Genomic DNA, 23,664 nt, shown 5'->3' with positions numbered 1-23,664 from the left:
ATTATGCAATAGGAATGAAAATCTCTATGGGGAATCTGCTTTCCACAGGTAAGACAATTATTAACCTTTTCTGACATTCGTTAAGGCAAGAAAAGAGGATCCCCAATGGGGTACTTAGCTGTAGTTGACTTCAACTTTGTAGTCTGAAACAAAACAGGTAAACTGCCAACTGGCACTAGTGCAAGAAATGCTTCTGCTTTGGGCTCTGTGGCAAGGAAGACTGAGGAAGTGACATTGGCTGCCTTCTTTTGTATCGGACGTCCTGACGTCCTTTACAACCGAGGGCAGCCAATGTCATATTTACTTACCTTTGGTATTCTGGCCGATCGAGGGCTACCGGGAGCTGGATAACCCATTGGTTAGGACTGCAACAGTGAAACACGAACATCTCTTCTGGCTAATGTAATGGCAACAAGGAAGAGGGTTTTCCACGATAAATATTTCAGATTACAAGAAGCAGGTTCATAGGGAAATGTAGTCAGAGAATTTAATCAAATTTAGATCCCAGGGTGTCATTGGTTCCTTAATCAGAGGCCTAAGTAGAAAAGTACCTTTGAGAACAGCCTTACATAATCTGTGAGACATAATGGGAACACCCATTTCACCTGTATGAAAATTGGAGATAGCTAATTGTACCCTAATAGTAGCTGCCACAGCGCCTTCTTCAAACAGATTTTAGAGAAACTCTAAAATTGCTGGGATAGGGGCAGTAAGAGGTTTAATATTTCGTTTAGCTGCCCAACATGAAAGCCTCTTCCATTTGTTAGAGTATAATTTCCTAGTGGAAGATTTATGGGAAGAAGATAGGATATGACTTACTGCTGGCGTGAAAAAATAACACCTGGCTAGTCATGGAATCGGAGCAGCCAAGCTGTCAACTTGAGGGTGTGGATGGACTGATGGAACTCTCCCGAAGACTGGGTCAGAAGGTCTGGAACTGGATCCAGAATCCAAGGTTCCTCCAAGAGGTGGGTTTGTAGAAAAGGAAACCAAACCTGACGAGGCCAGTATGGAGCAATGAGGATCATTTTGCTTCTCGACCATTTGGCTTTCTGTAACACCTTTGGAATAAGTGGAAAGGGGGAAAGGCGTAGAGTAATCCCGAGGGCCAATCATGAACCAGTGCATCCCTGGATGGCTTCCCTTTTGGGGGAATTAGAGCAAAGTAGTTGCTGCATTTGACATTCTTGGGAGTGGCAAAAAGCTCCCAGCAAGGCTGGCCCCATCAGCGGAACATCATCTCCGCCATCTCTCTGTTCAGGGACCACTCGTGAGGTAACAGGAGAGTCCTGCCAAGTCTGTCCGCTATCATATTGGATTTCCCCGGGATGTGCGTTGCAATTAGAAAGCGTTGAGAAGCTATCACCCACTGCCAAACTCAACGCCTCTTGACATAGAGGGTAAGATTTGGTTCCTCCTTGTTTGTTTAGATACCACACTACTGACATGTTGTCTGTCTGAATTGCAATTGTTCCTAGAGGGAGAGAGTCCTGAAATGCCTACAACACATAAAGCACTGCTTTCATCTTCTAGGATGTTTACATGCAGATGATTCTCGTGGTCTTACCATAAACCTTGAACTGCCCTTCCAGATAATGACCCCCCCATCCCCACCCGATCTGGGAAGCATCTGTGGTTAACACTGCCTTTGGTTGGGGAAACATAAAGGGACAACCTAGATACAGCTGGTCTGTCTGAAGCCACCAAGTTAAATCTCTTTTGCAAGACTCCATGATGTATATCGGATGTTTAAGAGAGAGATCTTGCATCGACCACTGTGCGAATAAATGCCATTGTAGTAGTCTCATGTGTAATCGGGCTAAGGGCAGCAGCCATGGTTCCCAGGGTCTGTAACATATCTGGCCTGGACTTTCTTTGTTGAAATCAAAATTTTTACCTGTTGATGCAGGGAGTGGATTCGATCTGGGGTGAGTCTTGCAGTCACGTCTCTTGAGTTTAACTCTGCTCCTAGGAAGACAATATGTTGCGACGGTAACAAGGCAGATTTTTCTAGATTTATAGTGATGCCCAGCTTGTTGCAAAGAAGAAAGGTTTTATCCCTGGACTGAGATAGTAGATGCCTGGTGGAGGTGGTGAGGAGACAGTTGTCCAGATATGGAAACACTCGGAATCCCTGACATCTCAGGTGAGCCGTGACCACTGCCATACATTTGGTGAACATTCTAGGGGCTGTAGTGAGGCCAAAGGGCAGGGCTCGAAATTGCTAGTGACTGGCTCCCAGCCAGAAGCGCAGATACCTTCTGGACTGTCTGTCCATTTTTATATGGTAGTACGCATCCTTGAGGTCGATAGAGCACATCCAGTTGTCTTTCCCTATGAAAGGGAATATTGACTGCAGGGTTATCATCCGGAACTTTGTTTTCTTTACAGATTTGTTTATTCTGCTGAGATCTAGGATGGATCTCCAGTCCCCTGTCTTTTTTGGCACTAAAAAGAACCTTGAGTAAGTTCCGAATCTTATCTGGTCTGCGGGGACTTCTTGGATGACTCTTTTGTCTAGCAACAATTGAATCTCTAGAGTTGCCAAGTCGAGTTGCATGGGTGGAACGTCTGGTAAGGACTGAAGTTTTGGAGGGGTGGAAGAAAAGGGAATGAGATAACATCTGGATATTATATCCTGTACCCATTTGTCTTGGAAAATTTGCTGCTAGGTGAATGGGTACAATGACAAGTGACACCCGATTGCCTCCAGAGAAGGACAGGCTGGTCTCCTTTCAGGAGCGCTGGTAGGGCCTATCAGAGAAGGTCTCCTTGTCGCCCTGATTCTGCGGACCCCCTGTGCTGCGAGGGAGGCATCTTCAGTTATAACTTCCCCCTCTGCCCCTAGGGGAAGAATCGTCACGTGCGTCCAAGAAACCTTTTTGGGATTTGCGGAACCACATTTTCCCACCCTTTTGACCTTTAAGATAAGGTCTGGAAGGGGCAGAAAAATGGACACCCATGGCAGATAAGGTTTTCCCGTCCTTTTCGCACCTGGTCTGCGTCTCTTTCACCATGGGTCCAAACAAGGCTGAACCATCAAAAGGGACGTTGGTAAATGAAGACTTGAAAGGGTCAGCAAAGTTACAAAGGCACATCCATGAATGTCTCCTGAGAGAGATTCCTGATGCCGCCGCTCTATTCGCTCCGTCAGCTGCTTAGGAGATTAGCCTCATGGAGGAGTTTGCGATAGAGGTAAGGGTGGCCAGCTGTGAGGATACCTTGTCTGTGGACCCGGTAGCTGCTGCTCCGTGAAGGGCGTCTCCAAGTTCTTTGACGAGATCCCTTTGAAGTCTAGTAAAATGGGATAAATAGTTCAGCGACTGCAAGGTGAAGGTCACTGAAGAGAATATGCACTTGCCATATCTATCCATAGTCTTAGACTCTTTACTAGGAGGATGCATAGATGAAGAGATTTCTGACAGTTCCTTCTTCGTGGCCACCGCCACCAACATGGCATCTATGGGGACTCCTTTTGTTAAAAATTCCTTTTTTTAGGGGCCGTAATAAATTTGTTTGGCCTCCTCGGAATACGCTCCACAGTGTCTGGCAAAGTCCATGCTTTCCTGGAAATGACATCTAACAATCTGTCGTAAGGAGGAGTCACCCAGTAGTTGGAAGGCCAAGATCCGAAAGCCTCCAGGTATACTGAATCATCCTCCGAAGGGTTGATAGGCTACCAATCACCCTTCTGTTTCAGGATTTCTAGGATGTCTGCAAAGAAAACATCCTCAGAGGGGGATTTTGCGGACTCCTCAGATTCATCCAAATCAGTATCTGAAGTGACGGGACTCAGGGGAGTCAATGTGCTTCCTCTTGCAAAGCCTCTTCCTGGAAACATCCTCCAAGGGATACTCAGGAGAAGTCCCGGAAGAAGGGGCACCACCAGCGGTGGTCACCTCGGGCTCCAGATCTCTATGCTTAGGAGGGGGTGGAGAAGAGATAGACACAGTCACCTGGTGGGGAATAGGGAGTGGATCCAAGAGAGGTGCCATCTAAGGGGACAGCATCCTCTCTGCTACATCGAAAGCACCCCCACCCCACTCTGGAGAAGACCCCCGCACCAAGGATACTGGAGATCGGCTCAGAGGAGGAGGAGGTGGTTCAGAGGCAGAGGTAGGTGCCGAGCTCAAACAAGCCGAAGCACCAAGAGGGAGAGTCGGATCGGAAGACATACCACGCCGACTCTTACCCCCGGAGCCGACCGGAGAGCATTGGCTCCCAGCTGTCTCAGCACCGGATGGAGCTGAAGACACCAGAGCTGAAGTCGGAACCAAAGAAGCCAGCAAGGGTCTCGGGGCCGACGGTTCCACTACAATCGGATCCATACCCTCTGGCTCTAAAGACTCTAGGGTAATCGGAGGAAGAATCAAAGAAAGTGGAGTGGAGACAGGCGGAACTGACGCCTTTGGGCCCGGAGGTGAAAGCAATTTAGCCAGGGCCGGTGTGCATAGCAATCTCTTCACCACTCACTCTACATCATCATCTGAAAGACTCCTGGAGGAGTGGGTGGAGAATGAGGGAGATCTAGACTCCATTATGGGAGATCTCAATACTGGTGACACCACCACTGGATTCAAAGCTGGGGTCCGAGGAGTGGAAACTTCAGTTGGCTCTTTTGACACTAATGACACCGAAGAGGTTGGCGATGCAGACTTGTCTGAACCAAGACCCCTCGGTTCTGAAATCTTTTTGCACGGTTCCGAATCTGGAGTGGAAGCTGGCCTCTTTCTAGATGACTTTGAGCCTTCATCCAAAACTTGCTGAAAAGGAAGAAGACCTTTGGCCATTAACTTATTTTTACGCTCCTGCAAAACTCTGGTACTAAACCCGTGACAAATACTGTAAGGGTCTTGCAGATGTATGGCACCAAGACAGTAAACACAATTAGTGTGCGCATCGTCAATGACATCTTTCCAGCACACTTTGCACACTTCTTGAACCCAGAAGGCTTATGCTCCTTGGGTTCTTTAGAGAGGCCCTTTGAACTCTCCTTAGACATTATAGACAATAATGACAAAGAACAAACAATAACAACTACTAAGTACTAAATTTAAAACTTTTTTTTTTTTTTTTTTAAATAGAATCCTCTAACTGAAACGGATTTTACTGAAAGGTGAAAGGGCAGAATCCTCTAACTTAAAAGGGTTCTGACCTGGAAGAGAAAATGGCCCTGAAACTTAAGGGGCTGAGAGAGGCCTCTAACTAAAAATGGCACTCTCTAAAAAGGGGCAGAAAGACTTAAAACGGTTATAACACAGACAACACGAACAGCTAGAAGTTAGGGGTATATAGGGAAGAAAAAATAGTACAACTAGCTAGGAAAAATACCAAATAAAAGAAAAGTTATACTTATGAGCCAATGAGCCAACTGGAGAAATGTCTCAAAGCTTGCGAGGCAAACAAGATCTGGGGATGTAGCCTGGGGCTTCATGGGATAGGGATTAACCTCGAGGCACTGGAAGCTCTCGAGCTTTAGTATTCGGCCTAATCGGAGCCAAGGATCGGCTCCAAACCCAACCAGCAAGAATTACGGCGAGATAGGACTACATAACATAAAATGAAAACTGGGATATGGGGGGTATCTGGTCAGTGTGACACATGAAAAATCTCAAACAATAGCATTAGAGAACTTGGGTCATGGCAAGTACCAAAACCACTTATCGTAAAACTCATTCCCTAACCATGAAGTACAAGACATTTCATGTTCATAGGTTCATAGGTAGGTACTAGGCTATTGGCCCTGGGGCCTATATAACCCTAGCCTAAAAGGTTCCCTGGCTTTCGCCACCCAAGAAAATTATTTTCCTGAGCCCCTGTCAAGCAATGCTGCAGAAGTGATCCCCAGGGTGAATTTTCTATTTCCCATCCAGTCATTAAGCTTTTTCTTAAAGAGGGCCAACAGGAATCTAGCCCTCCCAGCATGTTCTGTTTATTGTGGTGACAAGGTTTAGGTCCCTGAGCATGTGGTTTGGAGAGATTGGGATTTCTTTAAGCGTAGCATGTCCAACAACTCTGGGTTTGACATAGCTTTGTATGTTAGGCAGAGATCGCCTCTGAGTAGGCGATATGCGATAGAGTAGAGCTGGAGTTTTTTGAGATGGTCTGCGTATGGCATCTGTTTGAGGCCGGTAATCCTCTTAGTGAGGTATTTCTGTGGCCTTTCCAATTGTTGTAGGTGTCTTGTGAGATACATGATAAATGGGGCAATGTACTCTATAATGCATCTGATGAGGGATGAGTAGAGAGGAACAATGACATTGTTTTTCCTAGAGAACTCTTTTGCGATGAGGTGTGCCACGTAGAAGGATTTCCTGACTACTGTGGCGATGTGGTTATGAAAGGAGAGACTACTGTCCACCTGCATCCTGAGGTCTCTTATCACACTTTCAGTGTTTAGTGAACTACCACTTATGTGGTAGTTCATGGGTACCGAGTTTTTCCCAAAGAGGATGATAATGCACTTCTTGGCATTGAGCTTGAGGCCATGACTTTGACACCAAGCATCTATCTCTGTGAGGCCCTTTTGTAGAAAGTCTACATCATTAGGTGATTCTATTACGGCTCCAAGTTTGTAGGCATCTGCAAACTTTATTAGCCAGAGACCTTCTCTGTGTTATATGTGTACCACATTCCAGGCCACTATAATGTTAATTTAAGAAGGAAGTGAAAAATAAGGTCAACAACATTTCTTCCTGCTACATTCAACTATATTATACTCCCAGGAATGCATCTGCCATTCAAAGTCTGGGATTCAGAAAGGGTTACTGTGTACATCGCTCTTCCACAACATACTAAGCCTTTCTAATTCGGAGACCATTGTAGCACTCAAGTTTCTGGCTGTAAGGCCTTAGCACAAAGTGCAGCTGCATGCTGATGTGGCACTTCAGAGAGGTGGCTAATACTAATTATCCATGTGCCCTCCCCCACAAATGGTTGCAGACCCAGATTTTCTCAGCCGAGTAAAAGTGACTGACCTGCATTGACCAATTAGCATGAGCAGTTAGCATTTTTCTGAACTGTAGTGAAAAATCCGTCAAGAAAATAAGGCAATTATTAATTTAATACACAGTTTTTAAAGGAACTTCAAACTGAAACAGATTTCTACTGAGCTTTAAAGAGGTACTGTAAATGTAGTTTAATGTCACTGCTATGTAAATCCATTTCCTGTTATTGCGGCATATTAAACTGGTAACGTAAAAGCTTTACAGTATAGTGAGTGTAACATTCATAAAAATAAAACATTACTGTGGTATGTTATGTTTTCTAATAGACTGCCATTATGCAGACATATATTGCGTTTGGAGCTTTTCATGCCAGGTTACCTCTGAAAATAGGCTTAGACTAGTAGGATAACCCACTAGTTAAGCAATCAGCAAATAATTATAGAAATGGACCATCTTTTACCAGTTGGGATTTTCCTGACTTGCTTTGAACATGGACTCTTCCTTTAAAGTAGCATATTTAGCCCAAGTGAGGCACCGACTTTTTATACTCATAGTCCGTCTTCGCTTATCAAGCCAGGACTCCTCTTCTAGATAAATGCTGGCAGTTTTTAGACTACTGATCTGAAAAACCAAATGAAAAAAAAAACATCTGCAATAAATCCAAGTGTGAACTTTGCTCTCAAATAGACAATACAATCTGGTTATTTTGTTTTCTCTGGGAACTACTGCAAATTAACAAGTGCATCTCTTTTTTTAAGATTATTCTCTTTATCAATGAACCAAATATACATTTTTATAATTCACTTATTTCTGCCCTGACTGCACTGAAGGTCATCTAATTCTAATTACTGACTCCCTCCAATGTAATCCAATCTCTGTACAAAAAGGAAAACATACATTCTTAGCATTATCACTTGAACTTCAAGGAGATTCCCCCACTACACACATGTGCACACACTGGATTTATTGTGATGTCCTTCTATTTTTCTATCATTTGGCTGTTTTCCTGATACTCAAACTGAAGAGCACAATTGCCCCCTGCTGGTTTACACCATGATACAAAGTACCACACAAAGACAAAATACATAGGCCATTCACCTGACAAGTTGTAAAAGTAAAGTTTCCTTCACGGCTGGAAATCCAAAAGCCTGAAACAGCACTTGTTAGCCACCAGAAGGCCATGACAGTGAGTTTTGGTGTTGCCTCTCTGCATTTTGAAATTAGATATTGAACTAGGGGAACTATAGGATAATGTAGAGTAACTTCCCCGCCACAGGACAAATGTGCCCACCACAAGTGTTACTTTGCACTGCTGCAAAGGAGGAGAGAGAGAGAGAGAGTGTGTACTGTACTTTCACATAAGATAACTAGATGTTTGTTAGCATGTTCACTTTTCCCAGGTTGTGAACTGTTGAAAAAGCAATGTCCTTCTCTATGGCTCATTACCAGATCTGTAGTTCCTCTCTGCAAAGGGGCATGATTGTGAGCCCTCTTACTCACTCATGTGCCATAAGACAGACTCGTTATTAGACTGACTCAGAAAAGGTCCCAGTTTCAAGCTCAATATGATGAGCTTTCTTGGTAAGAATGACTACCCATAGCTCCTAGGCAATTAACATACACCCTGCCTCTACAAAATAATAGGTCATTTGTCTTGATCAGTGAAATAAGTGAGGTGGGCTCCCCATTCCACCAGTGATGCATCCATTGTCAGAACATATGACAGGTTTGGGTGTAGGGAAAAAACAGCAATGAGTTTGGTAGGGAACAACATCCACTCTATAACCTGGAAGCAAAGACTGGAAATCAGATTTAAGTTTATAGGCTGTAGTGAGACTCTGCAGCCACAGATATCTTACAGTTCACTATCACTGTAATGATCATGGCCACAATTAAGTCCAGAAGTTGCTGGACAGTGTTAGCCTACACCATCCACTGCATCCAGGCAGGAACACCTTACAATGTAGTGTGTATACCTCTGGGGGAATGAAAAAATCATGTGTGATGTGATCAGTTTGTACCACTCCTAATTTCTGATTCCAAGTACCGCAACTAAGTGACAGCCCAAGTGAGAGATGTTACCAGGAAAATTTTCTAATATCAGCCAGTCATTCAGGATTGAAGAAAACATGCAGATCCTTCCTCTTACAACATTCTGGGTGCAAAAGAAAGAGACCACTCAGCAATACTGTGCAATGAAACTGCTGCCAACCTACAACAAACCAAAAGAACTTTCTCAGGGATGTGTCAAGAGGTTAATGGCATGTCCTGCAACATCATTCAGGCACTCTGAAGCAGCAGTAGCATAATCCCCAAGGGATCTAACATCTGGAACACAGCATTCCAGATGTGATTACTATGTTTACTTGTTTTACTTATTTACTTTTATTGACTGAGTTAGTCCTACTAGGCCTATAATCTGCTTTCAATACAGACATGGACTTGGGAAAATTTGCCCAGGACACTTTAGGGAATTCATCTACTCTTCTGTAGAGGGTGACAGAGCCACTATCTGTGAAAGAATACTAGGCAACACTGAGGAGAATGTTAGAGTTGATAAGCTTATAATTGTTCATTGCTCATTGTCTGCATCCTTTTAGCTGGGTGTCATCTCATTGATGGCCATCTTGTTGGAAACCACAACTTGAGGGAACACTTATCAACCGCACACTGTGATCTATTGTGCAGTCACTGAAATTGTGCACAGCTATACACACGTGCTTAACAATGCTGAATATGCTTGTGTCTTTAAAGTAGTATTGGCATTAAAAATGGCAAGGCAAAACTAGGCACTTTGGAAGGGTAATAAGTAGTCGAAGGAGTATTTCTGAGACCGAGGAAACACTGCAGATGCTTGTAAACTTCAAGAAAGTCAAACAAAATGAAGGTGCTGTGAATCATTGTTTGACTGATAGGCACTACTTAAGACCTATTTTTCTGCTGATGCTGCAGCTGCTGCCTACTAGAAGTTATAGGTTCATAGGTTGGTACTGAGCTATCTGCCCGAAGGCATATATTAGCCCAGCCACGTTGCGCGGTATTCACCGCCCCTATAGTAGTTCCCTAGACCCTTGTACTAGCAGCTAGTACCCTTTCCCCCTATCTAGTAATGCTGTTGGTGTGATCCCTGGTGTGAACTATCTGTTACCCATCCACTCATCAAGGTTTCTATTGAAGAGTGATAGTGAGGGGCTCTGTCTTATGTAGATCGGGACCCTGTTCCATAGTAAGGGAAGTCTCTGCGAAGGGAATCTATCCCTCCAGCATGTTCTATTCATTGTTGTGTTGAAGTTTATATCCCTAGAGTGTGTAGCTCGAGTAGATTTGGTTTTGCTAAGATGGAGCATGTTCAACAATTCTGGGTTGGACATGGCTGTGTACGTTAGACAGAGATTGCCTCTGAGAAAGCGGTATGCAACCGAGAACAGACTTAGCTTTTTCAATCGTGCTGCATAGGGCAACTGTTTGAGGCCAGTAATCCTCTTGGTTAGGTACCTCTATGGTCTCTCCAGCTGCTGGAGATGTCTAGCCAGGTACATTCCAATTGGTGCATTGTACTCAATAATGGGTCTGATGAGGGAAGAGTAGAGGGGCACCATTACATCCTTAGATCTTGATGTGAACCCTTTCGTGATCAGATGGGTCACACAGAAGGATTTTCTAACCACTTTGGCAACATGGTTATCAAAGGAAAAGCACTTCTTTTGTGTTGCAGCTTTGTATCTTGCTGGGAGAAGAGAACTGCTTTGGGGGGTAACTAAGTGGCTCAAGGAACTGTAGGTCAGCTGTATGGCATAGCAACATCTCAGAAGGGAAGAGGAGTTTATCTTTAGCAGGTACATATACTCCTGTGAACGTATCTGCAATGGCAAGCAGTACTAATGCTGCATTCGCAGTTTACTGCCAAACTCAAAGGGAGAATGTAGAGTATAAGGGCAGGTGCAAAGAGGAGATAAGGCATAGCATATGCCTTACCATCCTGCTCTAGATGCAACTGCAGTGGAAGAAAAGGTGGTCTGACTCAGGATTAATTATGTGACCTAGCACACCCTCAACTCTTATTGTCAGGTAGCAGAATCCGCCACTGCAAACACCTCTGCTGAGGCCGTGCAGGCATTACCACCTACAAAAGTACTATTTCACCAGGTATGAAGAGTGAGGAGAGTGGGTCTACCTGACTTGACAGACAGACTTCTGATCATGGCATGTATCACCCCTGAGCAAGGGTCACTGAGGCAAGGCAGGTTCCTTGGAAAAACTATATAGCAAGGGGATGATGTGGTCTTTCTCACTACAAAAAACAGCCTATAAAACTTCCATGGCACTAGGAAATGGATAATTGACAACACCTTCCCAGAAAGGGATTCTATTTTGCCAGCTACATTCTATTCATGGTCTAGTTGAACTGTGTCAGTGGCACACTTGCCTGGTGCAGTAGGTTGTGGGTGCTATTTCCAAACCAGGAACACTGATTGCTGACACTACTGTGCAGCATTAGGGGGATGGGACATTAAAACTGAAAACCTGTCTGCTTGAGTTGGCGGGAGCTGATGTGGATATATAAGATCCCATGGCATCAAATAAAAAGAATAGGGGAAGTTTCCTGATGGCATGGCTAAATTTCCCCTAGCAGTATAAATACCACCTCAGGTGTCCCCTGAAAAGAGGCTACTAACATAGTAGGACTAACCTGGTCACAAAGTATAGATATAAAATAAAATTACAATATCTCAAAGAATTTCCCTTACACTAACATGTACATGTAAATATGTAAATAAGAGAGTCTTACCATGTCAGGGGTTGTGGGGGGGTATAATCCTCATGCAACAATATACTTACAGCAACTTTTACTGTTCAATGTACTCATTCAAAACTGAAAACTGTTTTTTGCATTTTTTAGTGTTAAATATTGGCTTCTGACATTCTGCCATTAAACAATACAGTGGGTTCGTGAAACTTAAATGAACCCATAATCGATGCAACTAACAGATTAGAAAATTTAAAAAAATGTGAAAGTCACAAAATATGGCTGCCACAGAATGTAACAACTACTTTAAAAATGGCAACAATGCACTTTATTATCAATTCAATAACATCTATCACTTGGAAAACTCTTTTACTGCTCCACAAAAGTCATCGGTTTATTCTATGTTAAGAAAACAAAGTCACTCCCTACATTCATATAGTAACAGTTGCAAAATAATGAGGAAATAAGGGTACTGAGCTTTAAAAAGTTATAATTTGGTTTTCTGGTCCAAATGGAAACCTTGTTCTCTTTGCCCTTCTAAGTATTTTAGGTTGACAGCCTTTGCAAGAATAACAGAACAGAAACTACTCGTGGGCTTGGATAGGATTTTTGGAATTGTACACCATCTTCAAGAATACAGTTCCCAATCTAACACATCTAGTATATCTGGTATGGCTTAGTGGTAAATCACTTTAGCTATAGTGTGCAGGGTCCTGGGTTCGAGCCTTGCAGAGGTTGTTTATTATTCACCCCGGGGATCACCTCTGTGGCTCTGCTCAACAGTGGCACAGGAAAATAATTTTCTTGGCTGGCAAAAGCCAGGGTACCTTTTTGGCTGGGCTTGTATAGGCCCCAGGGCCGATAGCCTAGTACCTACCTATAAACCTATGACAGTGTATGCTACTTGACAGAAGAACATTTCTATTCTAAAAAAGAAAAAGAAAAAAAAAAGAAAAAATTCCAGAAATAATAGGCTTAATTCATTTTTACCTTCAGTGCCATGTATGTAGTCTTCCTACTTCAGCCTAAAACCCTCCATCTTACACATGTAGCCACTAAGAGCACTGCCAGGGAAAAAACGAGAATATCTCTTTTCATGTGAGCAGTTAGAGATGCATAATGTTGATGAGAAAATATTGTCATCTTCAACTGCAAGTAGTAAAATGATACGCATGATAAATGAAAGAGAGAGGAACATGCGGCTTTTCACTAAATTTCAATTCAGACATTGGTGGATTCCTTCATTGCCCATTTTAACAAATGACACCTACAAATACAATCTCCGGCAGCAATGCCACTGAAGTCAGAATCCATTGCCATTCTGTGCAGCAGCATTTGCAAGTTCATTTTTCTGCTGTTCGAGTGAAATCAAGTCTGCTTGACTATGCTGTTGCGGTCTCCAGCTGTTTTATCCAGAGTCGAACAGATTTTTGATATCACCAGCAGATCAGCAACTGGACTACAAGGCATATGTGCGGCTCTGGATGGGACCAGCTGAAACTAGCCACCATAGTTCGGCTGCCTGCTCTACAGCCTGTTAAGAGGCATCCTATATACTTGTTCATGTTTACCAATACCTAGCTATTATATGTGCTTCCAAAGAATTCTGCTGCCATTTGCCATCTGTGACCTTCTACTTTGCAGATGGTTTTAAGTATAATCATTGGACTAATGTTGCTGCTTGGAGTTGACAACCATCTATTTCAACTTGCACTTAAAAATGACTGCTGTTGGGATGAGTATCAGACAGCAAGCTTCAGAAACATATAAACCTACTGGGAGTAGGTCTTCCAGTCAAGTTGGAAAGACTAACAGCTTTTTAGATCAGCTCCAACTCCACCTGTGTATGTATGTATGTATACATGTGTGTGTCTGTATGTATATTATATATACATATAATTTACATAGAGAGAGACACACACATATCTATGTACAGTGGATATAAAAAGTGTACACACCCCTGTTAAAATACCAGGTTTTTGTTATATACAAAAATGAGACCGCAATAAATCATTGCAAACCTTTTCTCACCTTTAATGTGACCTATAACCTGTACAAATCAATTCAAAAACAAACCTGTTAAGGGAAAAATATAAAAAATAAAAAACGTACAATATGCTGGTTGCATAAGTGTGCACACCCTTAAACTAATACTTTATTGTGTGCACATCCTTAAACTAATACTTTGTTGAAGCACCTGTTGATTTAATTACAGCATTCAGTTTTCTTGGGTACACACCTGCCATCAATTAAAGAGACTCTGATTAACCTCAAATACAGTTCAGCTGTCCTAGTAGGATTTTCCTGACATTTACTCAGTTGCCTGATACAGCAAAAGCCATGGTTCACACAGAGCTTATAAAGCATCAAAGGGATCTCAGTGTTGAAAGGTAACAGTCAGGAGAAAGGTATAAAAAATTTTCACAGCATTGGATATACAATGGAACACAGACAGTCATCAAAAAGTGGAGAAAATATGGGACAACAGTGACATTGCAAAGAACTGGACGTCCTTCCAAAATTGATAAAAAGACAAGACAAAAACTGGTCAGGGAGGCTGCCAAGAGACCTACAGCAACACTGAAGGAGCTGCAGGAATTTCTGGCAAGTACTAGTTGTGTACTACATGGGACAATAATCTCCCATATTCTCCATATGTCTGGGCTATGGGGTAAGGTTGCAAGATGAAAGCCTTTTCTTACACAGAAAAACATCAAGGCCCAGCTAAAATTTGCAAAAACAATACATCAAGTCTCCCAAGAGCATGTGGGAAAATGTGTTATGGTCTGATGAGACCAAGGTTGAACTTTTTGGCCACAATTACAAAAGGTACGTTTGGCACAAAAACAACACTTTGCATCACCAAAAGAACACCATCCCCATGATGAACCATGGTGGTGCTATTTTAGAGAAGAGGCAAAAAGGTCTACCTGAGGAATACCCCACCGATGGACAATGTCCAGAAACACATCTCTGTGAAGCATCAATTCATGAGCCTGTGTTTTGGACCTGCTCAAACAGTCTGCCTTAAGATTGTGCAATGAAGGAATGTATACTGCCTGAAGAGTTAAATGATAATTGAGAAACACTTGCCAAGCCTGAAGCGCCATACTGCAGGGGAGGTAAGATTTCATGCCCTCCTGCTTGTTGACATACCACATCACTGTATTGTTGTCTGTGTACCCCTTCAAGGGGTTCAGAGAGAACATGGGGTGAAAAGTCTGAAGGCCTAGAATCAAAGCCCTCATCTCTTTGATGCTGATATGGTCTGAATTCTGATGAGGAGGCCAAAGACCCTGAACTTTCAGGTGACCAAGAGATGGCCCCCACTCCATGTCCAAAGCATCAGTGAAAGGCTCTTGAGAAAGGATTGGAGGCTGAAAAAGGCAACCTGGTTGAGAGTGAACTGTCAAATCCACCACTCAAATCCCTTCTTGAGACAGGGAAGAAGAGGTACACCGAAATTCAGAGGGTGATGATGCTGCAGCCAAACTGACATGAGGTACCACTGAAGCTTCTGTATATGCAGTCTGGCAAGAGGAAGCATAGGAATAGAAGAGGCCATGAATTCCAGGGCCTGAATAAACTCCCTGGCTGGCATGGCAGTCACGGAAGAAGAAAAGACTGAAAGAAACTGTCAATGACAATACCTTTGGAGGAGGAAGAGAGACCAACACTAGCGCCATTTGAATTCAGCATCCCAGATACACATTATCCTGAGAGGGAAGCAGGAAAGACTTTTGGTGGTTTTAATAAACCCCAGACTTTGAAGAAGAGAGATAGTGAACTGCAGATCCTGCAACAATCAATAGCGAGAAGACGCCTGAAGCAACAGGTGGTCTAGATAAGGAATAATCTGAATACTTTGGAGACTACAGAAGGCAATGACAGGAGCTAGGCATTTTGTGAGGTTTACCTCCATAAGGTAATTTGTGGTTTGTGCGACAGACAATTGAACGAAAGTACACCGGCAAAAATCCAGAATGTCGCTTCACAGATGTTCGAATGGCTGAATTGCGAATGCAATGTGCCATTCAAATGAATAACATCTGTTCGACATCTGGATTCACATAGTGAGTTTCGACAAACTGCCGCAAACGTATTCTGAAATTTGCTTATATAGGTCAATGTTATGCACAATCGCACAAACCATTTCTGACCATATGAAGGTAAAACCTTTTGTGAATATCCTTGGCGAAAGGGCAAAACAGAGAACTGAAAATGACAGAAAGACACAGAAAAACAGAAAAACTTCCTTGAGAGAGGGTGAATAAACATATGAAAGTAAGCATCCTTCAGATCCAAGGACACCAGAAAAACCTGGACTAATAAAAGGGGAAACAGAGTTTGAAGAGTAAGCATCCAAAAAAGAAGGGATTTTGAGAAAGGTGTTGAGCTGGGAGAAATGTAAAATAGATTTCCAAGTACCCTCCTTTCGTGGGCCCCGGAACATCTTGGAATAAAAAACCCTTTCCCACTTCGGAAGTGGGGAGAAGTTGAATGATCCCTTGGTTCAACAGGGACCCTAGAACATCCAGGAAATGAAGAAGTTGTTCTACAGGAGGTTGAAGAATCCCAGAAAAAGGAGGGAGAGATTTCCATACAATGAAGTAACCCTGATGGATGACAGAGAGGATCCAAGAGTCTGAAATGATGAGACGCCAATTTGGATGACAAAGGGAGAGCCAAAGGGACAAGGAACCTTGTCTAAAGGAGAGGGGTGCAAACTGTCAAATAGAAACAAGCTTATTAAATAAAGGAGTCTTCTGGGCCACAGAAATCTGAGAAGCCTTAGTAGAGAGGGGCTGTCCCCCACCCTTCCTGCCCTTAAGTGGCCTGGTGGGGTTGCCTGTGAACAAAAGCAGGCCTACAAGCATAATTCCTCTGGAACCTAGGGATAGGAAAGACAAAAATATGTTTAAAGTCTTGCAAGGCTTTGCCTTTCTCCTGAAGAAATTTAAGCATGTCAGCAACAGCAGCCCCAAAAAAATGAGTAATATCCAAAGAAGCATCCAACAACTTGGCCTTAATATCGTCAGGAAGAAAGCAAGCCTACACTTAATAGAGTGGCAAGCTACTTGAGAACCTAAAAAAGATAAGGCAGAAGATTTGTCATCAGAATCAAGAAGGGCAGAGATACCCTGTCAAGCATGGGCAACCAAGGCCAGAGCATACCTGGTCATGTGGATCTGGTAATTAATAGCCCTAAAGGCCAAAGTAGTTTAAAAAAAAATAATCCCAATGGGATACTTATCTGGTGTTGCTATATATTCAGTACATCAAAAAAGCATTCAAAGCAACTGGCAAAAATGGCAATCGAACTGGGGGCAAAAGACGTTTTAGGTAGTTGCGTCCATACATCCCTTTTTATGCCCCACGTTCTGTGTGGGAAGCATAAATGTAATGTATGGCACAAACACAGGCCAAGCGATAGGCTGCCAGCACAATACAGGACATCCCCTCAGCAACACTGCAACAGTGATATATGAAGGACATCACCAGATCTCGACATGGCTGCAGATTGGATCTGGACAGACTGATGGTGATTCCCAAAGACAAACAGATATGGAGTGAGTACTGCCTTTTATCTACCAAGTGCTCTAATGAGTTAACTGCCACCTGTCCAAATATGGAAAAATATTTATTCTTAAGAGGCTCATGTGGGCAGTGCCTGGTGCCATATACTTTTTTATTACCTGAGTGGGTATAGTCATGAGACCAAATGAGAAGGCATTCAATTAAAATGATTGGCTTCAGCTTGGTACATTCCAGATGTCTGATCTATTTTTATGTGAAGATAAGCATCCTGAATGTCCAAAGAGCACATCCAATTTCCTGCCTGTAGGCATACAAGAACTAACTGCACAATGACCATCTGAAAAGACTCTTCCCTTTACATGTTTGTTGAGCTGACTGAGATCCAATATCAGAATGGATGAATGTCCTTGGTCTTTTTGGCCACTAACAGGAATGTGGAGTAAAATCGGGATCCTCTCTGGTTCAGTGGGACCCCTCGATTGCTCTTTTGTTGAGGATGGCTTTCACCTCCTTTACTGACGCTTCTCTTTGTCTGGGTGGCACTGAGGCACTGATGGGTAGTAAGAGGTTTGTGCGGGTATACTTGTGAAAAAGGGAATGAAGCAGCCTCTGGATAGGATTTCCTTCTATTTATACCTATAGTGGTATCCAAGGTTACCTTTTTCAAAGCTTTCCAACTTCCTTTCCTCCTTCCAGAACCTAATACAAGGGAGATCGGACATTTCATACCTTGAATGTCCACAGACAAGTCAGGAAAATTTCTGTCAGAACAAATGCTTGCATGATCTCTGATCTGTTGTTCTTCTCTTGCAAAGGTAGGAAAAACAAAAAAAAAAAAAAAAACAAAGGCCAACCGCACTACATTTTGTTATGCCCAGCACAACAAAACCATTTCAATCAGGGTCAAGACTCATTCTACCAGGGCCTGTGCTTTGTCTGTGACTTTTTGGAAAGGGTTTGATTCTAGAAGTTTTCTAGAAGTAGCAATTTGGTTCTCTGTACACATTTTTACAGGCACTACATACAATATTTCTTCTCCAGAGCTAGGGAAAGCTTTGCTACATCCATTCTCCAGGGGCTCCTGGGTCCTCATTCTTCCTCCTCTGTTAATATAAGCTACGATAGTCTACCCATATGGCTTAAGCTACTTCAGCAGTGATCTATAAGAACACAGTACATCTGTGTAAGTAAACTTACCATAACAGTAGATGTTTGAATGATCACTGCTGCAGCAGCCACACCACCCATCCATTCTCTCTTGTTTCTGAAAGTTTTTATGCGAGGTTGTGGACATTATTATTTTTTTCCTAGTATTGCCCTTTTCAGTGCTTTCGTCTCCCTCTCCCTTTTGACATGTAATCTCTGAAGGGCGTGGTGCCCAAAACCTCTCATTCAGTCAGCTTATCTTGAGCTGACACTGTGTGGGAGTACCAAGGTTAAAACCAGAAGATAATCACCTTAACTCTTAGATCTAGGAGAATGCTTCTAATCCCCTCCCAGCAGGAGCAATAAGATGCCTTGCTTTAAGAAGTTTATGCCAGTTAAGCGAACTGATGGACAAATATTCTTGTTCTAACATTTGTCCATCAGCCCACTTAACTGGCTTGAATAAAATTTAAAAAATGTCTACATGGCATCTCCTAGATATGACAGCTAAGATGATATCTTCTGGACTTAACCTCTTGGTATTGTATCACATTTGTTGCGTTATCCTCTAGGTCACAGGTCAGATACCAAACCCAATTCAAGCACTGTGAATTACTTGTGTTTTGCTGACTAATATGGGCACAATAACGTTGTTCCAAAGTTTTGGAAGCTGGCCAGCTGTTATGTCATTGGTAGAATTTAATGAATACAACTTAGGCTACTGCAGCAGTGACTTTTCAAACATCTACTGTTACGGTAAGTTTACTTACACAACTACACTTTATGAAACATCAAAATCAGTTTTTGTAAGAAAAGTTGCAGAAAATAACTAATTAATGCTCATTTCAATGCATTACTGTCTTTGGACAAAGATGTATCAACACAGTCTGGAGATTACATGTAATATTTTCTTTAATAATAACTGGCAATTGATTTATATAAACACCCTGAGCGATCACTCCCCTATAAAAGTGCTTAGGGTTCCACCCTACTTCTCAAAACCTCCTAGATTTATCACTTGTCGCAAACTCATTAACTTCCATCCAGAAACCTTTAATGCTCTCCTCTCTAAGATAAACTGGAAATCCCTTACCCAACTCCCACTAGAAGAAGCAGTCCTAGCTTTTAACTCCACCTTCCTTAGCATCTTAGACTCACTTGCTCCCCCTCGCAACGTCCGAATTAAGTCCACCATATCTCCATGGCTTCCAAAAGCCACTCATACCCTTATGATAACTAGAGACAAATTATAGAAAAAATAGTCACAAACTAAGCTCCCTGGACACTTGTAAAAATATAAAGAACTCAGAAATTTGACAAAAAAAAACACATAAAGATAAAAAGGACTTCTATAACAAACCTCCCACAGCCTTAAAATCTAATCCTAAAAAATGTTGGAACTCTATTAAATAAAACATTACATCCCTGTAATCTTAGCTCCCCCAATCCATGCCCAGACAAGACATCTGAAGAAACTGCCACTATCTTCAATACCTATTTTATCAATTCAATATCTAAGTTACTGAACTCTAACCCAAACTCCTCTACTACTAACATCTCCAACTTTTCTGAACCTACTCCTAATACTATCTCCTCAAATACCTTCTCCTTCAAACCTCTAACTACTAACTAATTCAAAACTCTAATCTTTAAATTAAAACCATGCTCAGCATCAGCTGACAATATAGGTTCACAGGTTGGTAACTAGGCCATCGGCTCTAGGTCCTATACAAGCCTAGCCATAACAATTCCCTGGCTATTTCTTCCCACAGTATTTACTTCCCTGGACCCCTGTCTAGCAGGGCAACTGACATGATCCCCAGGGTGAATTTCCTATCTCCCATCCAATCATCAAGGTTCCTTTTGAAGAGGGCCAAAGAGGTGCTCTGCTTGACATGTATGAGCAGTCTATTCCAGAGTCTGGGGAGTCTCTGGGTCAGGAACCTATCCCTCCAGCATGTTTTGTTCATTGTGATGACAAGGTTTAGATCCCTGGAGCATATGTCTCTGAGAGATTGGGATTTCTTTAAGTGCAGCATGTCCAACAGCTTTGGGTTTGACATGGCCTTGTATGTTAAGCAGAGATCGTCTCTGAGTAGACGATATGCGACAGAGTACAGGTGTTTTTTTTTTAGACAGCATACGGCATCTGCTTTAGGCGTGTGATTTTTTTAGTGAAGTATTTCTGTGGCCTTTCCAGTTGTTGCAGATGTCTTGAGAGGTACATACCAAATGGGGCATTGTATTCTATAATGGGTCTAATGAGGGATGAGTACAGTGGGACAATGACCTCCTTTTTCTGGATGAAAAGCCCTTAGTGATGAGGTGTGCCACATAGAAGGATTTCCTGACTGTTGTGGCGATGTGGTTATCGAAAGTGAGACCACTGTCCACCTATTCCTTCCACTTTTTTTCTACTAGCAGCTGACTCTCTTGCTCTCCCTGTATATAATGTATCCTAATTAATTGCTCTCTCTCTGAATCTAAAGTCCCTTCCATCTGGAAACAAATGCTACATTTGTCCTATACACAAAGGGGGTAACTCCTAGATATCTCCAACTTTAGACCTATCGCTATCCTCTCCCCTCTCTCTAAAGTACTAGAAAAATGTATTCAGAAACAAGTTATGCAGTATCTAATACAGGAAAATCTGCTTACACCCACTCAACATGGCTTCGGACCCAAACATAGCACAACTACAGCTCTATTATCCTTCCTCAACAGTGTCTCTATAGCCATGGACGACCATAATCTTATTTCTTGCATATTCTTGGACCTCTCAAATGCTTTCGACCCTGTCTCACACTGTCTTCTGCTGCACAAACTGTATAACTTCAACTTATCCTCTGATACTGCTGCATGGTTCTCCAACTACCTCACTGATAGATCTCAATCAGTCAGATGGCACTCTGCAACCCCCCCCCCCCTGTAAAAATGGGTGTACCTCAAGAGTCTATCATAGGGCCTTTACTTTTTAATATCTTTACTAATCAGCTCTATACCTCCTGTCTTCAGTCATCTTTAGTTGAATACGCAGATGACTCTACCGTCATCAACACAGCCAACTCTCCTTCTAAACTCTTCTCAACTCAGACATCTTTTAACTTAGTTGAAACATGGCTCTCCAACAACCAGCTCATCACTTAACCCTAAAAAAACAAAGCTGTTACTCTTCCTACCTAAAAAGTTCAACAATATTAAACACTCCTTCTCCATGCAGTCCCTTAATAACACTCCCATTCAGGTATAATCCAGCACTAATCTCTTAGGCGTAACCGTCGATGATCAGCTTAAATTTGACTTGCATGTTAATAACTGTATCAAAAAGACTCATTCAAAGCTAGGGCTCCTTTACCGTAACAAGAAATTCCTTACCTTGGAAGTCATGATTAGTCTCTCTCTTACCTACCCTCTACCCAGTTTAATGTAATTCTAAAAATTCTAAAATTCTCACAAATCTTAACTCAGCACTCCTGCCCAAACTGGAATCTACCTACAACAAGGTAGCTAGATTTGCTGCCCAAAAAACCTACAAATCCCATCACTCTCTCTCTAAAACACCTAAACTGGCTTGAATTACCCCACCAGCTTCTTTTCTCTCTCAGCTCCACATCATCCATTCTATCCTATACGAGCCTTCCTACTGCCCTGCACTATCCCCTCTCATCTCCCATTATTCTCCTTCCGGACTTCTCCGAAGTTCTAACCAAGACCTACTACAAATCTACAAACCCAGGTCTAAATTTGGAAGCAACATGTACAGCTATCACCTGGAATAGGGTCCCACTAGAAATCGGGACCCTTACACATCCTAAACAATTTAAGACAGCCACCAAACAGCATTTTAAAAGTCACTGGTCCTGCCACTGTACTCTCCCTCCTTAAACATCCCCTACTTCCCACATCTTAATCTACTTTCTGCCCTTAACTCTCTCTTCCCACTAGCTCTCTCTAATCTTCCTTAACTACTGTTTCTACTATCTTCTAAAATCTATTAAGCAAATCGCCTCAGAGAAACATTCTATTATAATTGTCTTGCCTTCATGCAACTACATTATGATAAAACTGGGTTTTTCTTTTTTAACATCTTGAAATAGATTTGCTATACTCCTGATTATTGACACTGTATAACATTGTATTGCTACTTAATGCCTTGCAATAATCCTGTAACACTGCTGTGTAATGCTAATTTATAATGAAAATTGTATAATATGTTGGAGCTTTTCTCCCCAGGCCTCCGCTGAAAAAGGGCTCTTCAGCTCAGTCGGACAATCCCGGTCACAAATGTAAAATAAATAAATAAAAATTAATACTAGCTTATAAAGTGCTTAGTTCTTATCTTTATTATCATATGATTTTATCTGATGACAATTTTACTGCATTACACTGCTAGAACCTTTCATTCTTAGGTTCATAGTTTCATAGGGGTGTGCTAATGACCAAAAGGACCTTTTTAAGCCTAGCCATGCATCCTAAATCTCTGACAAGTTATGGTACCTTTTCTCCATCCAGTACAACCTATGGGGCCTCGACCTGCTTGTTGAATCTGACTTGACAACATCAGTGCTCTAGACTCGAGCCCCTTTAACATTTTCCTCCCATAAGTGTTCAGAACTACCTCAAATCAAGTATGGTGCCCTATCAATACTTGCACACACAAAAGTGTAGGCATACACACAATATATGTATATGAACATAGTTAAAAAGGTCAAAATCCCACAGGCCTTCGAAGTACAATGAAAAAGAAGTGGGATGGAGGGAGGGTGATCATATCAGACAGACATGAATGAAAGATCTAGCATTAAAGAAAGCACATAACTTTTGTATCATAGGCCAGGGAATTGTTATGGCTAGGCTTCTATAGGCCCTAGGGCCGATAGCCTAGTACCAACCTATGAACCTATAATCATTCAGTTCATCTGATTCGACCTGGTCTGAATCCCAAGCTACTTTTACTCCAAGGTGGCATCATGACAGGAGACCTTTAAAGGATACAGAGAGAAATGGAATCCAATTTGCAACACCTAATTAAAGTGTGAATAGATGACAAAGTGGCAGCATCCATTGAAAAACAACTGAAGAAGGTGGTAGAAGTTGCCACTGCCCCGGTAGAATAAGCCTTAAGTTTATCAGGCAGAGGCTGATTGCTTATAGAGTAAACATAAGCAATTCAATCAGAAAGCCATCTGGAAAGGGTTACTTTGGAAACTTTTTACCTAGCTTACTGACTGCATAGGAGACAAATAACTGATGAAAAGATGAGATTCTGTAAAGGTAGAAACTCAG

General features: G+C 42.3%; 1 protein-coding gene across 1 annotated transcript in view; it reads right to left on the bottom strand.

Annotated features, from left to right (window-relative positions):
* The window catches only part of PRELID2 (PRELI domain containing 2), a 1,431,605-nt gene that overhangs the window by 926,477 nt on the left and 481,464 nt on the right, over window positions 1-23,664 (bottom strand). Inside the window, exon 4 of the mRNA XM_044064028.1 lies at window positions 7,408-7,568. Coding sequence (XP_043919963.1) covers window positions 7,408-7,568 — 161 coding nt within the window. The remainder of the gene's footprint in view (window positions 1-7,407; window positions 7,569-23,664) is intronic.

Source organism: Protopterus annectens, chromosome 2.part2 (assembly GCF_019279795.1).
Source record: "Protopterus annectens isolate FY-2018-M chromosome 2.part2, PAN1.0, whole genome shotgun sequence".
In the NCBI taxonomy this organism is placed as follows: Eukaryota; Metazoa; Chordata; order Ceratodontiformes; family Protopteridae; genus Protopterus; species Protopterus annectens.
The sequence above is the reverse complement of the archived record's forward strand: the minus strand, read 5'-3'. Positions and strand labels throughout refer to the sequence as shown.